This window comes from Solanum verrucosum, unplaced genomic scaffold (assembly GCF_900185275.1).
Source record: "Solanum verrucosum unplaced genomic scaffold, falcon-dt-bn FXZP01000165.1, whole genome shotgun sequence".
In the NCBI taxonomy this organism is placed as follows: domain Eukaryota; kingdom Viridiplantae; phylum Streptophyta; class Magnoliopsida; order Solanales; family Solanaceae; genus Solanum; species Solanum verrucosum.
The window spans coordinates 2,128,960-2,148,015 of record NW_026020340.1 but is presented as its reverse complement, the minus strand read 5'-3'; the positions used below and the strand labels follow the sequence as shown (position 1 = coordinate 2,148,015).

Below are 19,056 nucleotides of genomic sequence, written 5' to 3'. Positions count from 1 at the left end.
CCTACAAATTTCCTTAACGATGAGTCAATTTTTGTTGGAACGTCCATTAGAAATTCATGTTTTATAGTAGTGTCCCAATATTAGTTTAAAAAATTAGCATACGTATAGTTTATTAGTTATAATAATACAAGTTGACTTTGCATGTAAATATACACTATTATGTTATGGAGTTGAATTTTTAATTATTAGTTTTTTGTTTTTTAGGATTTGTTAATGGAAGAGAAAACAAGGTTAGGGTCGATGCCACCAAGTTGTTACAACAAGTGTAACCAATGCCACCCATGCATGGCGGCACAAGTGCCAACGACACCGAGTCATCATCGAGTTGAATCGAGTCCGAGTCGAGGTAAAAATATGGCTATGGAATATTTTGACTCATCATCACCATCAATCGGATCTAATAGGTACTCGAATTATAAGCCACTTGAATGGAAATGTAGATGTGAAGACCACTTTTACAATCCTTAGTTTGGTAATAATCGTATTGTTCAGATCAACTTGTGAATTTTGATTTATTTTTTTCTATTAGTAGTGTGATTTATATTTAACACGTGGATGGATGGTATGTATGTATGTATTATTTGAATTTATTTTTGAAGGAATTTTGATATCAATAAATTTGGTCCCTTGTGGTTTTTGTTTTGTTTTTAGAGACAAGATATATTTAATGAGGCTGTTAGAAGCATTTAGTATGGTGTACAAATTTTGATATTAATACATTGATGTTGTACATAACCTTTTTCACAGTGTTGATTTAATGTTGCAGTACTTCTGCTATGATGGTCGCATTTTTAATTTAAGTTCATAAAATTATAAAATTTTATATATTTTTTAAAATTTTGTGTTGAATTGAAATAGATCAAATAAATTGAAATAGAAGAAATACATCAGGGTTAGACTTTCGGAATTTAATTTGTTTGTTTTTTTTTTTTTTTAAAGTTTGAACGAGAGAATCTTCAGTAAACTTTTCCATAGCAAAAAAAGTTATTCCATTATGCTACTACAATTCTTCTCTCTCTCTTTTTCTTAACCCGTAAGATTGTGTATCGATCGGTTTGGTTGTAAAGTTTATCAATTTAACTTATTAGGTATTGATTTTTAGAAATGTTAAAATATTATAAAATCATTAAGATATTAGCTAATTGGTTATTGATCGTTATCATTCAGTTATCGGTTTTTAATCATTAAGATTTTACACACAAAAAATCATGAGAAATCACTTAAAAACAAGGTGACAAATCAATTGAACCGTACACATGAGTTTACAAGTTACATCTTGTTCCAAAGCAAACACTTTTACATTATAGAATAATCAAGAGTTTGAGACAACTCGACATAAAAGTAGAAAATCAAACACTAAGTCAAAGACTTTATATACAAAATGGCACAAATATAATTATTTAATTTACTATCGAGTTATTAGTTAGCCAATTAAAAAGATCTTAATAACCATTAAGATCTGATAACCTGATATAAAAAAAATCAAAACTACTAAACCAAATAATACATTATTGATAAACCAATAACTTATTCTCGATTCAATTTTGAACAACCATCCTATGCACAACTTTCATCATTTTTATTTTCTTGGTGACTCGAAATCATAACTTTATACTCCCTTAGTTTTACAAAGAATGACCTGATTTGACTTGACACGGAGTTTAAGTAAATAAAGAAGACTTTTGAATCTTGTGGTCCTAAATTAAAGTTATGTCAAATGTACAAAATTGTCCTTTAATTTTGTGACCTTAAACATGCCACGTGAAAAATTGAAATTAAAATGTTACAAAAAAAAAAGAGGTAATTCCTTTTTAAACAAACTATTTAGGAAAGAAGGTCATTGTTTTTAAAATAGAAGAAGTAGTTAGAGATAAAGAATATTTATCGTCCGAACAACTCCCTCTTTACATTATTTGTTTTCTCTTCATATCTATCAAAAACAATTTCTTTATTCGATAAAGATAAGATTTACTCACGTTCTCCCTTTCTAAACCTTCCTCTTTAAACCTCAATTGTAAAAGTATAGCATTATTCGCTAACTAAAAAGTATGAAAAATAAACTTTACAAATCACAAAGTAATATTCTGCATTGATTACGTCCTTCCACTCTCACACAAACCATCTTCACCCTTATTCCACAAAATAACCAGGGGCGGACCAACCTAGAGTGCTCGAACACCCATTAACCTCGTATTGAAATATATATATATATATATAGAAATTAAGAAGCATCTGTATAAAATTAACATAGAGCATTTCGTGAACAAATGTTCTGACTGGTCTAATGGCTCTTGATGAATGCTTAAGACTCTTTTAGTGTTGCTGATCCTTTAGTTCGAATACCCTCGAACACCCCTACCCTACTCCCACCGTCCATCATACATAATATTCGTCTAAATTATACACAAACATCTTTAACATAATATAATATTTTTTACTTCGGTACCAAACACGAGATATTTCTTGTATCCATACAAGAAGAAGAAGCTAAGCTAATTTTATGAGTAGAGCAAATGACACATCCATTTTCAAAGGAGCAGAAACTTACCCATAGGTTGCTCGGACTATTCAAAAATGTCACGGGTGTGTGTCGGATTCACCAAAAATAGTGTATTCTAGGAGTATCCGACACGGTGCGACATTGAAAGTGAAGTGTCCACGCAACTTAGCCCATAACAGCACACAATTAAGATCTTCTCCACTTATCTAACTCTTGTGTAGTTGTTTTGATCAATTTCTTAGTATTCGTAACAATCTCATCAAGCAATTGACCTACTTCATCATGATTCGGAAAACTCGCCGGCCGATTGAAAACGTTACCGGCGTTAGAGTATCTCCGATTATCATCATAAGCATAACCTCTTCCAACTGCATAACCAAAACCAATACCAATTCCACAACCAGCACCTAATCCAAAACCCAGCTGCAATCCAGGAAGTCCCGGACCAAAACCAGTGCCTCCGATAAGGCCAATTCCGATACCAACACCACAACCAACGCCGATTCCGAAACCAGGTCCAATTTTCCCTAAATGCTTTGATTTAACTATCGGTAGCTTCCATATTAAACCCTTTTCTTCATCTCTGCCATTCATTTTCGCTCTTGAAGGTTTTGAATTTGAGCACAGAATCTGTATACCTAGATTGAGAAGAATTGGGGGAAAATGAATTGGTTTTGTTGTGTGGCTCAAAATAAAGAGAAAAATTCGGAGCAAATGGAATCCGAGTCCAATGGGCTTTGTTTAATTCAACATAGGAATATTACGAGGTGGATAATCGAAATCTTCGTTAATAAAATGAAAGATTAGGTGACCAGTCAACTAAACTATTAAGATTATTATCTGATATTGTTATGTTTTAGCTCCTATTATCTAATATTAATTATTATTTTAAAGGATATTGTTGTTTTATTATTCTTTTGATACGTGAAAATAATTAGATAAAAGAATGTCTTTATTAAAATACAGAACGATATTGAATTTCAAAGAATTGATAAGTGAAATTTAAGTGATGATTCAATGCGTTATAAATTTTTGCTAGTTTTTCAAACTTCATATTCAAACCCAATAAATTATTTACGGAGTTCAAATCTTCATAAGCTTTTTTTTGTGTTTTTAGTGACGGTATTCTTTCCCGTATTTTAGTGGGACTAAAAACTTATATCAAGCTTGAAAAATTAGCCATTCTACCTAATTTTCAGACGTATATAACCCTTGAGGTATGTGCTCACGAGAACCTAGAGATCAAAGACTACTTTTGATTGATTTCATAGTTATTCACTACAAGTATTAACATTGTCTTACATTAAACAGAGATTTATTTTATTATCATTCAATCTCTTAGATAGATTTTCGTTGAAAATAAATTAGTGTTTGTGTAATTGTGTTTAAAGATGTACAAAACTCTTCATATCTTGTATTTATTTTAAGAAATCTATAAACTCAATTATTATTTTAGTAGCAACTCATACACTTCAAAACTTTGGATCGGCCTCGGCTAATTTTCATGGATTAGGCTATTAAGTAAAGGCACAAAAATTGGCTACTTATGCAAAAATCCCCATTTGCTTAACTACCACACAAATCAAATCCCCCGCCAATCGCCATAACCAAAAAAGCTTCACACAAAGCTCCAGTTTACAGCTACAACAATGGCGTCTTCCATTAACCTACTTATCTCTCCACCAAATTCGCAATACTCATTCTGTTCTCGCAATTCACTTTTCTTCTCTCCTTCAGTTACAACATTCCGAAGAACTCTTCCTTCGAAATCGCTATCAATTTCAGCTTCCTCTTCTTCAACGAGAGCATTAGAAGCTTTGATATTCGATTGCGATGGCGTAATTTTGGAATCCGAGCATCTTCATCGCCAAGCGTATAACGATGCTTTCTCTCATTTCAATGTGCGATGCCCTTCTGATGACGACGAGCCGCTGAATTGGAGCCTTGAGTTCTATGATGTGCTACAGAATCAAATTGGAGGTGGAAAACCCAAAATGCGATGGTATTATCTATTTTTCTTCTCAATATTTTTGACTGTTGAAGTCCTGTAGATTTATGAAGTTTAAACTTGAAAATTTGAGAAGATATATTATGAAATGATACGTAGTAACCATCCAAACAAGTTGTTAAATGACGCGGAATAGGCTTTAATGGCAATATAGATTAGATCAAATCATTACGCGGACTTTTTAGATGAGATTTTGTTCACATTTTTCTAACATTTATCATATACTGATGGAGTTTTTTCGAGTGTTTTGATAGGTATTTTAAGGAGCATGGTTGGCCTACTTCAACAATCTTTCAGCATTCTCCGGAGGATGACAACGATAGAGCCAAGCTGATTGATACTCTTCAGGTATTATATCTGATTTTCTTTATTCTTTCCGCTATGTGAATTGATGTTTGACTCATATGCTTATTAATATACATAAAAAATAATCTTATAAAAGGTTATAGCTCATCAAAAAGGAAAAAACTAGGAAGGACCAGAGAAATATAGTGTGCAGGGAGAGTTGAACACAAGTAGGATGGTAACTGGGGTAGGTGGAACTCTGAGGGCTGATTTGGAGGCTTGGGAGGCTGGGAAATGAGACGCGGAACTGTTTGATCATAACTTAAACAAAGTTTGACTGAGTAATGTATGAAGCTAGGGGATGGGGATGCAGCAGCTAGGAAGATTGGCGGATTGTTTTAAGCTCTAAACTTGCAAATGGAGATAATAAATGTGTTTTTCATGAGACAATATTGATTTTGGTTTTACACTATAGTCTAATCAACAAGCAGTCTTAGAAGTAGGTTTTCGAACGACAAGGTATGGATAGGGGTCACTAGTTCAAGGCTTAACTATGTGATTGCTTTATTTGCTTTGTTGTTCTTACTATTATTACTAGTATCTTTCCTTTCAAATGATTTCTTGTCGGTGACGATGCCCTTTGCATTCTTTCCATTTTTTTTGTAGGATTGGAAGACTGAGAGGTACAAAGAGATAATCAAATCTGGAACTGTAAGATAGATTATCTATATTCATCATTGTTCCTGCTTAAATCGCTTGAATTTCGTAGCATATCCAGTTTTCATTTACGAAACGATTTGGTGTTGCTTTTGGCAGGTTGAGCCGAGACCAGGAGTTTTAAGATTGATGGATGAGGCTAAGGCTGCTGTAAGATATTTACCTTACAACTGCAGTTCTTACTCTGCTGTGTAATTTTCCGTTGAAGGGGGTTCGAATGAACCCCTTGGGCCTACCTGGTTCCGTTCCTAGCATTAACACCTTTTCCATTGTATTCCAGGGCAAGATGCTCGCTGTCTGCTCTGCTGCAACTAAAAGTTCAGTTGTACTGTGTCTTGAGAATCTTATAGGACTTGTAAGTGGAAGCATGTTTCCTTTTCGTTCTATTTCTTGTCGAAACAAGGTTAATTGTTTGTCCAAATTTTTTCTTTTAGGATCGGTTCCATGGTCTTGATTGCTTCCTTGCAGGTATCTTTATCCGGACTTCTTTTGATGACTTATGCTACCTATTTCTGTAAAAGAACATGATGCTACTTCATAACTACTTCACGTATTTATGCTGTCGTAAATTGAAATGCTGTATGATAGAACACGGTCCATTTCGTCTTGAAACTACTACTACTATCTCATAAGATTACATGATTTTAGTTAGTAGATGTGTATCAGCACAGGACTCTTTGAATAGCGTAATTGTAATTTCCAGGTGATGATGTGAAAGAAAAAAAGCCTGATCCTTCAATATACATTACAGCTGCCAAGGTGATTAGTATTATACATATTTGCACTTTCATACCGCGTATTATAACATTTATCATACTTCTTTTGACATTTGGTTTGGTTTTCGTCAGAAACTTGGCGTCTCAGAAAGCAATTGTTTGGTGGTAGAGGATAGTGTCATCGGACTACAGGTTCATCTCCCAATTTTCTGTAACTTACATTCTAAAGTTCTTTCGAGAGGTTGTTTGTAGTTCGAAGTAGTAGGACTTTGATCTTCATCATATGGAAATGTAACGCCTATTTGTAACTCGCCCTTATTAGTACATCTTTGCCTTCTCGCGAAACTAATTTCATCTTCTTAATAGGCTTATATATAGGTGATCAAAATGGCATTGTTAGGGTCCGGATATGTGAACTGCAGTATTCGTTATAACTGTTCTGTACTTAACCAATTTCTCAGGCTGCAACCGGAGCTGGAATGTCGTGTGTAATAACCTACACTTCATCTACCGCGGATCAGGTAACACATATCATTATGGTCTTCCTTCATCGCCTTTCATGCTTAACGATAAGTGACATCATTATCGGGACACATTATCATGTTTCACAGGATTTCAAAGAAGCCATAGCAATCTATCCTGACTTGAGTGATGTTAGGTATGAATACATACACACATATATGCTGGTCATTGTAGTATAATACTTTAACAAACTTATAGGAATGATGATTTATGACTAATTATTGCGTTCGTGCAGGTTTAATGATTTAGAGTCACTTCTTCAAGATGTTGTGGTCACGAAATAGGATAGAGGGACGGGTCCATTATACAAAGAGTTTCGAAGCTGAAACAACGGAGTCCTTGGTATCTGAAAAGAAGTTTTGGCAAGCTTGTATCATTTTTTGTTCTAAAATAAATTGTTCATAATTATTCATTTTGTGTAAAATAACAGTTAAATCACATCACATTCATAGTATATGTCTATATAATGTAATCTTATTTTTCAGTTCCAAGCACTGTTGCTTGTCTCTCATTACTCATGTCCTTCAAGGGATATGATCCTTGATTTAGTCGAATCTTAACGTGTATACTGAACAACTGATTGGAAATAAAAAAAAAGTAAAAAATTAAAATGACAACCTGACAACTCTTAACACTTGGTGGTCTACTTTTGGAAGACCATATATAATTATAACTAATGTAAGCCCAGGAACAGTTGCTCAAATAAAGCTTAGTTGATCGTACCACTATCGAGTCAACTCGAACAAGTATAACTTGACCCGATTTGAGGGCCGATCTATTTTTGACTATACATACTTCACAATAATTAGGATAGAATAGTATATAATATATTTATCGAAGAATTAAAACACAACCGACCTTAGCTCAGTTGGTAGAGCGGAAGACTGTAGTGGGTGCAAGCCTGTCAGATAATCTTTAGGTCGCTGGTTCGAATCCGGCAGGTCGGATTTTTTAATCTTTTTTCCATGTTTCGACTTATTCGGATTTGCGTCGGAATATTTCACCGCTTTATTCTGTCTCCACTTATGAAAGGCCAAGCCGACACAATAGGCATTGAAGTAAAACGATTTCATTTTCAGAGTTCGAACACAACGTAATCCATTTTGATACTTTCCAGCTATTCCTCCATAGCCTAATATTTGAGCAAAATACTACCTAAATAATAAACCATTTAGCACGAATATATTTTAAACTCATCGACGCTAGATCTTCGATATGTGTTATTGTGGGGTGTCTTGCACTACCACCAAGTTTTGCACCATTGTCAATCTGTCATTGTTATGCTTTGCAAGTCTCACCTAATAATTTTCTCAATTTGACATTAATTAATGTTCTTACGGACACAAATGAAATAATATATGAGAAACGTTTAAATTTACGGAGAAGATACATATTTATTTGGTGAAACATTCAACAACAAAAATATATTTAGTATAGTTTCATAATTACGATTTGAGGAAGGTGAAATATATGCAAATCTTACATTAATATCTTCATTGAGCAGAAATGTTATTTTCGATACACCCAAACTCAAATTGTGTTTTCATAAAAGTTAGAAAAAAATGAATCCGATGGAAAACTTGTTTAATTTCCATCTCACTTTTTGACCACTGCATTTATTTTCTTTTTTCAAATTTAGACCAATTTTTTTGTATTTTATTAAAACGCCCCCATTTTAAGGGGAAAAAAAACATAAGTACATAATAAAAGATTTTGCAGAATCCTAGCAACATTAAGTAATTAACAAAATGTGTTATAACCTGGAATAAGCTTGTTAGCTAATTATGGCATTTGAATTAGTGAAACAACAATTTTGGGCATTTAAAAAGCAGATTTGATTGTATGTTAAAATCACATCTTATTAGAAAAAGTACATTTAATCAACCAAATATTCTTTGCAAAAAATATAATCAAACGTAACTCCAATTTAAAAATTCCAAAAAAAAGTGAAAAATATTTGATTTCTATTGCGAAACGCCTATTAAATAGGTCTAGAAGGAAATAAGTATGTTCACTAGAATGATTTTTTCTAGTCATTTGCCTGGATCTCTTGGCTATCTAACTTCATTGCATTATTTCTCGCTTGATTCTTCCAATCTCTCAGGGTCTATTCTTGAATCTCTTTCGAATCTCACCCACACAGAGTATTCGTTCATTAAAGGTTACTCCCTGAACGGAACAATACCATCCTGGATATTCTCCCTTCCATCACTAAGTTATTTAGACCGAGTTTTAACTGACTGCAGAGTCCTCTACCCATGATTGGGGTTTCGTAAATGTAACTTAAGATCAAGTTGCGTTAGGTTCATAAGGTTTTGAATCGACTCAGGAAGAGGACCTTGCAACTTGAAACTCTGAGCCTAAATAAGTTAGTGATGGAAAGGAGAATATCCAGGATCGTATTGTTCGGTTCAGGGAACTACCTTCAAAGAACAAATACTCTGTGCAGGTGCTCATGAATATGCACCGAGAGATTGCAAGAACCAAGTGACAAATAAATGCAATGAAGGTAGATAACCAAGAGATTCAGCCAAATTACCAGGAAAGTCCTCCAATGTAATGTCGTCTTCACGCGTTTTAATCCAGCTTGTGGCTGTTGCCATTACTGTCGTGTTTAGTATGAGGGCGCGAATCAAGAAGGAATGACTTCAAGTGTTTGAAAAGCTCCTTCGGTTTCTCCATGTTAATTGCATGTCCTGCATCCTTTATTATAACAAGTTCCGCGTTCTCACTTAAATGCCTGCACCATCAAAGCAAGTTCAGACAAAAACGCAAAGCTAGTCGTTTAATGCTTGAGCTAGTCTAGTTTTGTAAGGTTTGACCTTTTTAATCTGTGAGCCAATTCTAGTGGGAGTATCTGATCATATTCTCCCCATATTATCAACGTAGGCTGCATAAAGGAGATGGATATCAGTAAGAGAACTAATAACAAACGATAATTGTTGAACTTTAAGCGCAGAGGTAAGACCATAGTTTATACGAACCTGAGTAATCTTAGGAAGATCAGAGAGCTTTCTGTTATAGTGTAATGTTTCGATCAACTCCTTTCTTTCTTGATGATTGACTGTGCACATCACCTGCCACAACAAGGGGGGAAAACACGTAAATACCAACTTTAGGTTGAACAATCGTGACATTTATTCAAACTTCTCGTATTAATGAGAAGCCAAACATAGATGTAGATTAAAAGCTGGATCGAAGTTCAGTTGATCAATTTGCTAAATGTCGACAGCATTCCTATCTAGCTTCTGTGAAAATTCTACTAGCTGAAAGCCTCAGTGTTCATCTCACTGAAACTCCTCGCGCACAAAAGATAGAGGTGATCACTTAATTAAACTAGTGGAGAAAGTGCATGCTATAGTAATTGTATAGAACTCCATAGTACATGCTTCCATTTATCACCTCCACAAGTTGATACTACGAGAAAACTTTTTTCTCACTACTAACATACATGAGAAAACTCCATCTCCAAACAACTAACATATTGTAATTCCACAAAGTGGGGTCGGAGGAGGGTAGAGCGTACACAAACCTTACTCCTACCTTGGAGTTGGAGAGGTTGTTTCCGAGAGCCAAAACTAAAATCCTTAAAAAGGTCATTACATAACTCCATATCACTGGTGAACAACACACTAAGCAGTAGCTTTGAGTGGAAATTCATTCTTGGGACAAAACAAGATAAGACATTTTATTAACGTTTTCAAAACCATATCATTGGAAAGAACCAACAGCAACCGACCTTAGCTCAGTTGGTAGAGCGGAGGACTGTAGTGGGGTGTAAACCTTTCAGATATCCTTAGGTCGCTGGTTCGAATCCGGCAGGTCGGATTTATTCTTTTGCCATCTTTTTTTTATATATGTAAAGGACTTACCATATAATACACTCCTACTCTAGCAAGTGGTACATGAAAAGAGTTTACTACCATTTTCTTTGGTAATAGCAGCTTATAGAATATATTTTTGTGTCAGTACTGTGAGATTCCCTGTAATCTCCAATTTCTTAATCCAGACAGAGGCTTAAGATTTCTTTAAAAAAAACAAGACTCACAATAACTGACTTCTCTAAAAACCAATATAAGAAAACAAGCACTCAACAGTCACAAATGTCTTGATATACCAACCGTATAACAAATTTCGAGAATATATACTACACATGATATTTGAGGAAGAGAAAAGGGGCACCAGGGCGGTGGAGGGGAGTGAGAGTTTATATAGACAAACAGACAGCAAGAACTTTAAACCAATACTTAGGCATGAAAATGCAGAAAGAATGCCTAGAGAACAAGTAGTGGTGCAAATGGAAAAATACAAGAGCAAATAACAAGGACACAATGCACATAGATCATGATAATTTAGGCTTGGTAGATAAAGTCACCAAACATCTTATAACCAGCTTTAAATCTTTCTTCCTCAACTTCATATAAGCATTAGCATGAGTTTCCCCTTCTTTTACCTTTTTTGACAAGTAAAAAAATGCTCATGCAATAGGCATTCTTGATAACACTGATGGACAATATTCAGCAGTGCTTTGAGAGGGAATTCATTCTTGGAACAAAACAAGATAGACATTCTTTAATGTTTACAAAACCATAGCATTGGAAAGAACCAACAACAACCGACCTTAGCTCAGTTGGTAGAGCGGAGGACTGTAGTGGGGTGTAAACCTTTCAGATATCCTTAGGTCGCTGGTTCGAATCCGGCAGGTCGGATTGATTCTTTTGCCATGTTCTTTTTCTATTTATTTTTTTAAATCATTGTTTTATTCTGGAGAAGAGGGGCTTGCCATATAATATAGTCCCACTCTGACAACAAGACAACAATATTTAATATCATTTCTTCAGCAATAGCAACCTATATAGTTTTAGTGTTGTGTCAGTAGTGTGAGATTCCCTGCAATCTCCAATTTTATAATCCAGGCAGAAAACAAGCACTCAACTCAAACAAATGTCTTGAAACACCAATCATTTATCGAATTTCAAGAATATATACAGACATATTAGATTTGATAAAGAAAGGGAAACCAGGGTGGTGGAGGGGAAGGAAAGAGTTAACATAGACAAACAAACAACAACTTGAAACCAATACTATGCATGAAAATGCACAAGGAATACATAGAGATAAAGTAGTGGTGCAAAAGGAACAACACAAGAACAAATAATTAAATGGATGCAATGCACATAGTTCATTGCGCTTCTGTGGAGGAGAACTGGTCTTCTATGCAGCAGAACTAGTTGAAGAAATAATGTACACTTTAGTCCAAAAGGTAGATAAGTCACCAAACATCTAATAAACAACTTCAAAGTTTCTTCCACAACTTCATATTCATTAAAAATGTAGACGGAAGACGAAATTCATTCTTGGGATTCACAAAGTAAGATCACCTTACTTATAATGTTATCAAGACTCCAAGTCAAGGTAAGCATTAGAATGAGTTCCTCTTCTTTTATCTTTTCTCGATAAGAAAAAAAAAAGTGATCATGCTCATGCAACTGTTGGACAATATTCAGCTGTGTTTAGAGAGGGAATTCATTCTTGGGACAAAACAAGATAGACATTCTTTAATGTTTTCAAAACCATAGCATTGGAAAGAACCAACAACAACCGACCTTAGCTCAGTTGGTAGAGCGGAGGACTGTAGTAGGTGTAAGCCTTTCGGATATCCTTAGGTCGCTGGTTCGAATCCGGCAGGTCGGATTGATTCTTTTTCTCTTTTTTCAAAATAATTATTTTATTCTGGAGAAGAGGGGCTTGCCATATAATATAGTCCCACTCTGACAACAAGACAACAATATTTAATATCATTTCTTCAGCAATAGCAACCTATATAGTTTTAGTGTTGTGTCAGTAGTGTGAGATTCCCTGCAATCTCCAATTTTATAATCCAGGCAGAAAACAAGCACTCAACTCAAACAAATGTCTTGAAATACCAATCATTTATCGAATTTCAAGAATATATACAGACATCACATTTGATAAAGAAAGGGGAACCAGGGCGGTGGAGGGGAAGGAAAGAATTAAATAGACAAACAGACAATAACTTGAAACCAATACTTTGCATGAAAATGCACAAGGAATACCTAAGGATAATTGGTGGTGCAAAAGGAACAACACGAGAACAAATAATTAGAAGGATGCAATGCACATAGTTCATGTTAATTTGCGCTTCTTTGGAGGAGAACTGGTGGAAGAAATATTGTAAATTTCAGGCCAAAAGAACCAACAACAACAACATACCCATTGTATTCCCACAAATGGGGTTTAGGGGAGAGTAGAATGTACACAAACCTTACCCCTACCTTGTGGAGATAGATAGGTTGTTTCCAAAAGACCCTCAGAACCAATCATTTTATAAACAATTTTAGAATTTTCTTCCTCAACTGCATATATTTGAAATTGGAGATGGAAGACAAAATTTATTCTTGTAACTCACTAAGATCACCTTACAATGTTTTCAAGCTTCTAAGGAACATGCAAGATAGGCATTTTATGTTCTCAAAACTACAACATAGAGAAGAATAAATAGAAACCGACCTTAGCTCAGTTGGTAGAGCGGAGGACTGTAGTGGGTGTAAAACCTATCAGATATCCTTAGGTCGCTGGTTCGAATCCGGCAGGTCGGATTGATTATTTTTTGCCATGTACTTTCTATTTTTTTTTAAAAACTATTTTAGTCTGTAGAAGAGGGGTTTCCCTTTTAATATACTCCCATTCTGACAAGAGGTACATGAAAAGTATTTATTACCATTATCATAGGGAATAGCAACTTATTGAATATGTTCATGTGTGAGTAGTGTGAGATTCCCTGCAATTTTCATTTTTTTAATCCAGGCAGAACATAGACCCATAACAACTAGTTTCTCTACACAAATGTAAGAGAAAAACAAGCATCCAACCGTCATACATGTCTTGAGATACCAATCATCTATCGAATTTCAAGAGTACATACTACATATAGTATTTGAGAAAGAGAAACAGCGCACCAGGGTGGTGAAGGCGAAGGAAAGATTTGATGTAGACAAGCAGACAGCAAGAACTTTAAAATGATATTAGGCGTGAAAATGCAGAAAGAATGCCTACTTGTTAAAAAAAATGCAGAAGGAATGCCTAGAGAACAATTATTGGAGCAAAAGGAACAACATGAGAGCAAGTAATTAAAAGAATGTGGCCTTAGTGGTCAATGAAGTGGTTGAGAGCCATGAGGTCTTACGTTCATTTCCCAGCAGAGACAAAAAAAACACTAGGTGATTCTACTCATTTGTCCTAGCTTTGGTAGACAGCTGGGCTTCTTTGAAGCAAAACTACATAAGTCATTTTCTTGGAACAAGTCAAAATAAACATTTTTAATGTTTTAAAAACAACATTGGAAAGAATCAATAACAACCGACCTTAGCTCAGTTGGTAGAGCGGAGGACTGTAGTGGGGGTAAAACCTATCAGTTATCCTTAGGTCGCTGGTTCGAATCCGGCAGGTCGGATTTTGATTATTTTTTGTGCTATTTTTTTCTCCTTTTGTTATATAATTTTTATTCTAGAGAAGAGGGTATGATTTTTTTTATAATTTCTATTCTAGAGAAGAGGCTATTCATATAATATTCTCTCATCTGACAAGTGATGCATGAAAAGAATTTATTATCATTTTTCTGGGAAACATCACCTTATAAAAATATTCTTGTCTCAGTAGTGTGAGATTCCCTGCAAACTCCAATTTCTTAATCCAGGCAGAGTTCTTAAAATCTCAGTAAGAAACCCAGAGACACAACAACTAGCTTATATAAACCAATGTAGGAACCATCAAGAAACCAATTGTCTCTGATGTCTTATCATACCAATCATATACCAAATTTCAAGCTAAGTTGCTCTGACTCTCCGAAAACGTTGCTGCACCCGTGTTGGATACTCCAAAAATACACTAATTTTGGAGGATCCGACACGCACCCATTGACATTTTTGAAGAGTCCGAACAACATAGATTTCAAGATTTTATTTTTGAGAGAGAAAGGGGGCACAGGTAGTGGTGCAAAAGGAACAACATGAGAACAAATAACGAGAAGGATGTAATGAACATAGATCATGACAACTTGTACTTCTTTGGAGCCAGAACTGGTCGAAGAAACAATATACACTTCAGGCCAAAAGGTAGATAAGTCAATAAACATCTTAGAAACAACTTTAAGAAGCTGCTTCCTCAACTTGATATATTTGAAGTTGTAGATGGAAGACAAAATTCATTCTTGGAACTTTCTAAGTAAGACCACCTTACAATATCATCCAGATTCCAATATACAGGCAAGATCAAACAAACAAACAAATACTAATTTCCGTACATCAATATAAGGAAGAAAACAACTATCCAATTGTCACAAATATCTTCAAATACAGATATTCAGATTTTCATATAGCAATATAAGGAAGACAACCATGATCCAACAGTCACAAAATCTTCTAATACACATTGATCAAACTCTTGAGACTGCATTGTCTGAGTATTTAAAAAAAGAAAAAGGAAGAAAAGAGTTTGTAGCAAAGAGATAGATAGACATCAAATCTTGAACTGCAAGCTTTAGGTGAATGATATGCAGCGTCGTACAGAAAAAATAATGGTGCAAAAGAACATCATGACGGCAACAAGTATGATTAACAGAACCAGTTGAAACAACTAATAACATTCTTCATGCCAAAATCTAGAATATACATTCTTGGAATCCAAAAGTTTATATCTCTCAACATCAATTTTGTGAAATGGGGGATGTAGAATATACATTCTTGGAATTTGATAAGATAGATCACCTCATAATATTATCAACTAGGAAGGATTTATATGCAACTGACCTTAGCTCAGTTGGTAGAGCGGAGGACTGTAGTAGGTGTAAACCTTTCAGATATCCTTAGGTCGCTGGTTCGAATCCGTCAGGTCGGATAAAATTGTTTTTTTCGATCATTTTCTTTTGGCAACTTTCTGGGGGAGGGTAGAGTGTGCCCAAACCTTACCCCTACCTTTGAAGGTAGAGAGGTTGTTACTGAAAGACTCGGCCAAACAAATAATGAAAAAGAAGCAATAGCAACAAACAAAAACAACAAGATAATCAAATATCAAGCCGAAACAACAAATAGTGATAGAAATCTAAAAATAAGTGAAAGAAACGAATATATCTAAACTCTGGGAAAAGGGAACGACTTCTAACTCACCTTATACTCTAATCATCGACCTCCCCATGAGGTACACAAGCTTTTTTTGTAATAGTAAGCATGAGACTGATTTATAATCCTCAATTCTTCTATCTTGTTCAGTGGTTCTAATAATTCAATGAAAACATCAAAACCTTCAAGAATCCTACTTATCCCACCAAGCAACAAAATAATCACCAATAATTCATGATAGAAAACATAAACTTCCTTTGCTCTAAAACAAAAAAAATTCAATCTTTATACCTAATACTCAACCTGCACAAACACTAGTTAGATAGTCATGTAAACAGAAACAAATTCCAACATAAAAAAAGTATATAGAAGTGGGAAATCAAGACTTACATCAATAAAATCATGAGAAAACAAGAAGGAAGATTCTTGATAGGCTTGTAAAAAGACAATTTCACCAACTCTCTCAACTTTTCAGGACTCTGTGGCAACAAAACTGCAACAGCCTCATCAACACTCTTCACTTGAAACATCCTATTCTCCATATCTTTTTCCTCAAAACAAACACCACAACACACAAGAACCAGTTTCTCCACTACCTCAGGAAACTGAACAGCCATACTATACCCCACAAAACCACCATAACTCAACCCTACAACATCCATTTTCTTAACCCCATAACCCTCCATAGTCCTCATAACACACTCAGCCTGAAAAGATTCAGTTCTTTCTGGCCTAGAAGTGTAAGATTCACCAAAAAACAACAAGTCAGGGACATAAAGATTGAATCTTGATGATAAGGGTTTGATGAACTCACTCCATTGCCACATAGCATTAGCTCCAATCCCATGTATGAGGACCAAAGAGGGCTTTTTTTCTTTATGGGTTTTGGGTATCCAGCAGTGGATTATAGTACCATTGCCTAAATCTGTGGTGGAAGATTTTAAACCTGAGTTTGAAAAAGAGTATTTGAGGAACCAGCTTCTAGATGCAGTGACGCTGAAACAGTTTGACTTGGCCATATACTATTGGAAACTATGACTTATGAGCACCATAAACATATAAAGAATCAAAGAATCATGAGATTTTGCTGGATTCCAATACCTTAATGGACAAAAGAAAGAATTGAGGGGAGAAAAAAAGTGTTTTTTAAGGAATGTATAGTGGGATTCTGATGTTTGTTCTTGTCAGAGTATGCTTTACTAGTTAATTTATTGATCTTTTATTGTATTTTACTTGACTCATTATATTCCTGTCACACACTATGCTTCAATGATTGATGCTTGATTGATGCTTTGAGGGTCCTAATAGGTTAAAAAAATAAAATAAAAATTAATTAGCCTTATTTTGCTGTATTTTGTGGTAGGGTCGGTGATCGTGGATAGAATGATGATAAATATTAGAGGGTATTAAAAATATCCTCAATTTGATGTAAATTATTAGTTTCATTTTTGATTTATTGATAGTCGTGAAAATACTTCTACTTGACTAATTAAATATAGATGCACCACTATTTGTCACATGATATAACAAGTGGTCTCAAATTCTTGTAGTAGCATGCAACTCTTAAAAAAAAAACCGACAGAAGTGTTGAAAACAGTCCTAAACTTGACGAGAATTTAGAGGTATATTTTACTCGTGTTGCAAGATCGGGAGTGTATTTAAGTTTAGTTAGTCAAGTAAAGGTGTGTTTTTAAGGCTGTCAATAGTTCGAGATAAACTAATAATTCATGCTCAATTTAAGGATATTTTCAATACTTCTCTCTAAATATAGTGCACACAAGGATTATGATTTTTCTTTTTAGATTTTAATTATTAAGATCTTTTTATACAAATTAATAAAAGTAAATGTATTTATAATGACTAAAAATCTGAACCATTCAAAATCAAACATCTATTAAGTGCAAACAAATGAAAGCTCAATAAATATAGGGTGATTGATATAGGGGGGAAACTATTAAATTAGACCAGAGTAAATTAGGATAATTTGTTTAAATTATTTTTTTAGATAATATTTTCTCAAGGGACATGAAAAACTTATGATAAGTAAAATGGACATGAGAAAATACTTAGTTTTATTTAATACTCACTCTGTCCCGTTTTGATTGTTACTTTAGCTTAAAAGAATTATTCCAAAATAATTATCGCTTTATCAATTCAAGATTAAAATTGAAAGATATTTTCAATCATACTCTTAATATTAAAGACGCAATTCTTTTTAATACTACTTAATTATCAAAAACCATATAATTAATAGGATAACTAATAACTAATACCTTATAAAAAAATTTAATGGACATGAAAAGAGTTAAAAAGACAATTATAATAGAATGGAAGGAGAAACACTTAAATATGGACAAAAAGATAAATTCAAAAATTGAAATAATTGGTGGGGAAACCATTTTTTGTTTGGTGGGAAATAATTGCAATTTTTGTCTCACTTGTCCTCATTGAAAATGATATTCTACCTAAACAATAAATGAAAAAAATGAACCACAACAACTTTTCCAAAATGTATTTTCGGAGAAAATGTTTTGTCAACAATTTTGTCAAAACTGAAAATAAAGCAATGGATGTGAAATTCACTTATTTTTATGGTTAGGATTAAAGGTGAACATGGTACAATAGATACTATTATAATATTATAACTAAAATTTTAATACCATGATTCTGTATTATAATATTTAATATGTATTTTATTTATCCGATTTGATATGGTATTCAATTTTATAAAAGAAACCTCGAATATTATATAGAAGGTCTGAAGTATAGAGTTACATATACAATATATTATTATGATGCTAATAAATATACGAATTAGTATTGGTACAAAAAAAATTGTTTATGCGATATTGAAACTTTGACTATTCTATCTTGATTTAAATGTTTTATTTATGTAATTACTTAACTAAAAATAATTACTTTTACTTTCTTTTGAATGTTTCTATATGTGTAAGGTGTTAGTTTGATATAATTGAAATGTTTCTTGAAAATCAAAGTCATAATTCTCTACTATATGAGTTTATGTACGTTGAAGTCAAACAACATATACAAATTATCGAAAAGAACTTTAAAATATCAAATTAACTTAAAATGATAATAATATAATATTTTTATAACCGAATTAAAATTTTCAATATAGTATCATACCAAATATTCAAAGATTGCAAGGTA

General features: G+C 33.8%; 2 protein-coding genes, 1 long non-coding RNA gene, 7 other non-coding genes and 1 pseudogene across 11 annotated transcripts; 8 read left to right on the top strand and 3 right to left on the bottom strand.

Moving 5' to 3' along the window:
- Window positions 1-2,082: 2,082 nt before the first annotated feature.
- On the bottom strand, window positions 2,083-3,116 carry LOC125837218 (glycine-rich cell wall structural protein 1). Its single transcript, XM_049516371.1, has one exon. It carries the CDS (start codon window positions 3,092-3,094, stop codon window positions 2,687-2,689), a length of 408 nt encoding a protein of 135 aa, XP_049372328.1. The 5' UTR covers window positions 3,095-3,116; the 3' UTR covers window positions 2,083-2,686.
- A 944-nt stretch (window positions 3,117-4,060) lies between these two features.
- LOC125837201 (haloacid dehalogenase-like hydrolase domain-containing protein At4g39970) lies at window positions 4,061-7,239 on the top strand. Its single transcript, XM_049516351.1, has 11 exons — window positions 4,061-4,502; window positions 4,763-4,856; window positions 5,460-5,504; window positions 5,610-5,660; window positions 5,791-5,865; window positions 5,945-5,978; window positions 6,214-6,269; window positions 6,359-6,418; window positions 6,688-6,747; window positions 6,838-6,884; window positions 6,984-7,239. The coding sequence occupies exons 1-11, from the start codon at window positions 4,150-4,152 to the stop codon at window positions 7,030-7,032; spliced, it is 924 nt and encodes a 307-aa protein (XP_049372308.1). The 5' UTR covers window positions 4,061-4,149; the 3' UTR covers window positions 7,033-7,239.
- Window positions 7,240-7,601: 362 nt separating this feature from the next.
- TRNAY-GUA (transfer RNA tyrosine (anticodon GUA)) lies at window positions 7,602-7,695 on the top strand. The gene is made up of 2 exons: window positions 7,602-7,638; window positions 7,660-7,695. It is a non-coding gene; the product is annotated as a tRNA-Tyr (tRNA).
- Window positions 7,696-8,781: 1,086 nt separating this feature from the next.
- LOC125837197 (uncharacterized) lies at window positions 8,782-17,061 on the bottom strand (annotated as a pseudogene). Its single transcript, XR_007443504.1, has 4 exons — window positions 16,276-17,061; window positions 9,733-9,825; window positions 9,571-9,638; window positions 8,782-9,488 (listed from the first exon to the last, which is right to left on the bottom strand). The product of XR_007443504.1 is annotated as an uncharacterized LOC125837197 (transcript).
- TRNAY-GUA (transfer RNA tyrosine (anticodon GUA)) lies at window positions 10,483-10,576 on the top strand. The gene is made up of 2 exons: window positions 10,483-10,519; window positions 10,541-10,576. It is a non-coding gene; the product is annotated as a tRNA-Tyr (tRNA).
- LOC125837226 (uncharacterized) lies at window positions 10,488-15,709 on the bottom strand. Its single transcript, XR_007443505.1, has 3 exons — window positions 15,620-15,709; window positions 12,355-12,397; window positions 10,488-10,639 (listed from the first exon to the last, which is right to left on the bottom strand). It is a non-coding gene; the product is annotated as an uncharacterized LOC125837226 (long non-coding RNA).
- TRNAY-GUA (transfer RNA tyrosine (anticodon GUA)) lies at window positions 11,364-11,457 on the top strand. The gene is made up of 2 exons: window positions 11,364-11,400; window positions 11,422-11,457. It is a non-coding gene; the product is annotated as a tRNA-Tyr (tRNA).
- TRNAY-GUA (transfer RNA tyrosine (anticodon GUA)) lies at window positions 12,350-12,442 on the top strand. Its single transcript has 2 exons — window positions 12,350-12,386; window positions 12,407-12,442. It is a non-coding gene; the product is annotated as a tRNA-Tyr (tRNA).
- Window positions 13,275-13,368, top strand: TRNAY-GUA (transfer RNA tyrosine (anticodon GUA)). The gene is made up of 2 exons: window positions 13,275-13,311; window positions 13,333-13,368. It is a non-coding gene; the product is annotated as a tRNA-Tyr (tRNA).
- Window positions 14,129-14,222, top strand: TRNAY-GUA (transfer RNA tyrosine (anticodon GUA)). The gene is made up of 2 exons: window positions 14,129-14,165; window positions 14,187-14,222. It is a non-coding gene; the product is annotated as a tRNA-Tyr (tRNA).
- TRNAY-GUA (transfer RNA tyrosine (anticodon GUA)) lies at window positions 15,572-15,664 on the top strand. Its single transcript has 2 exons — window positions 15,572-15,608; window positions 15,629-15,664. It is a non-coding gene; the product is annotated as a tRNA-Tyr (tRNA).
- Window positions 17,062-19,056: the final 1,995 nt, after the last annotated feature.

Coding starts and splice junctions, on each gene's coding strand:
- LOC125837218 (XM_049516371.1), bottom strand. CDS start 3,094: ATGAATGGCAGAGATGAAGAAAAGGGTTTAATATGGAAGCTACCGATA.
- LOC125837201 (XM_049516351.1), top strand. CDS start 4,150: ATGGCGTCTTCCATTAACCTACTTATCTCTCCACCAAATTCGCAATAC. Junction 4,503..4,762: donor GGAAAACCCAAAATGCGATG/GTATTATCTATT, acceptor GTGTTTTGATAG/GTATTTTAAGGAGCATGGTT. Junction 5,979..6,213: donor TCTTGATTGCTTCCTTGCAG/GTATCTTTATCC, acceptor TGTAATTTCCAG/GTGATGATGTGAAAGAAAAA.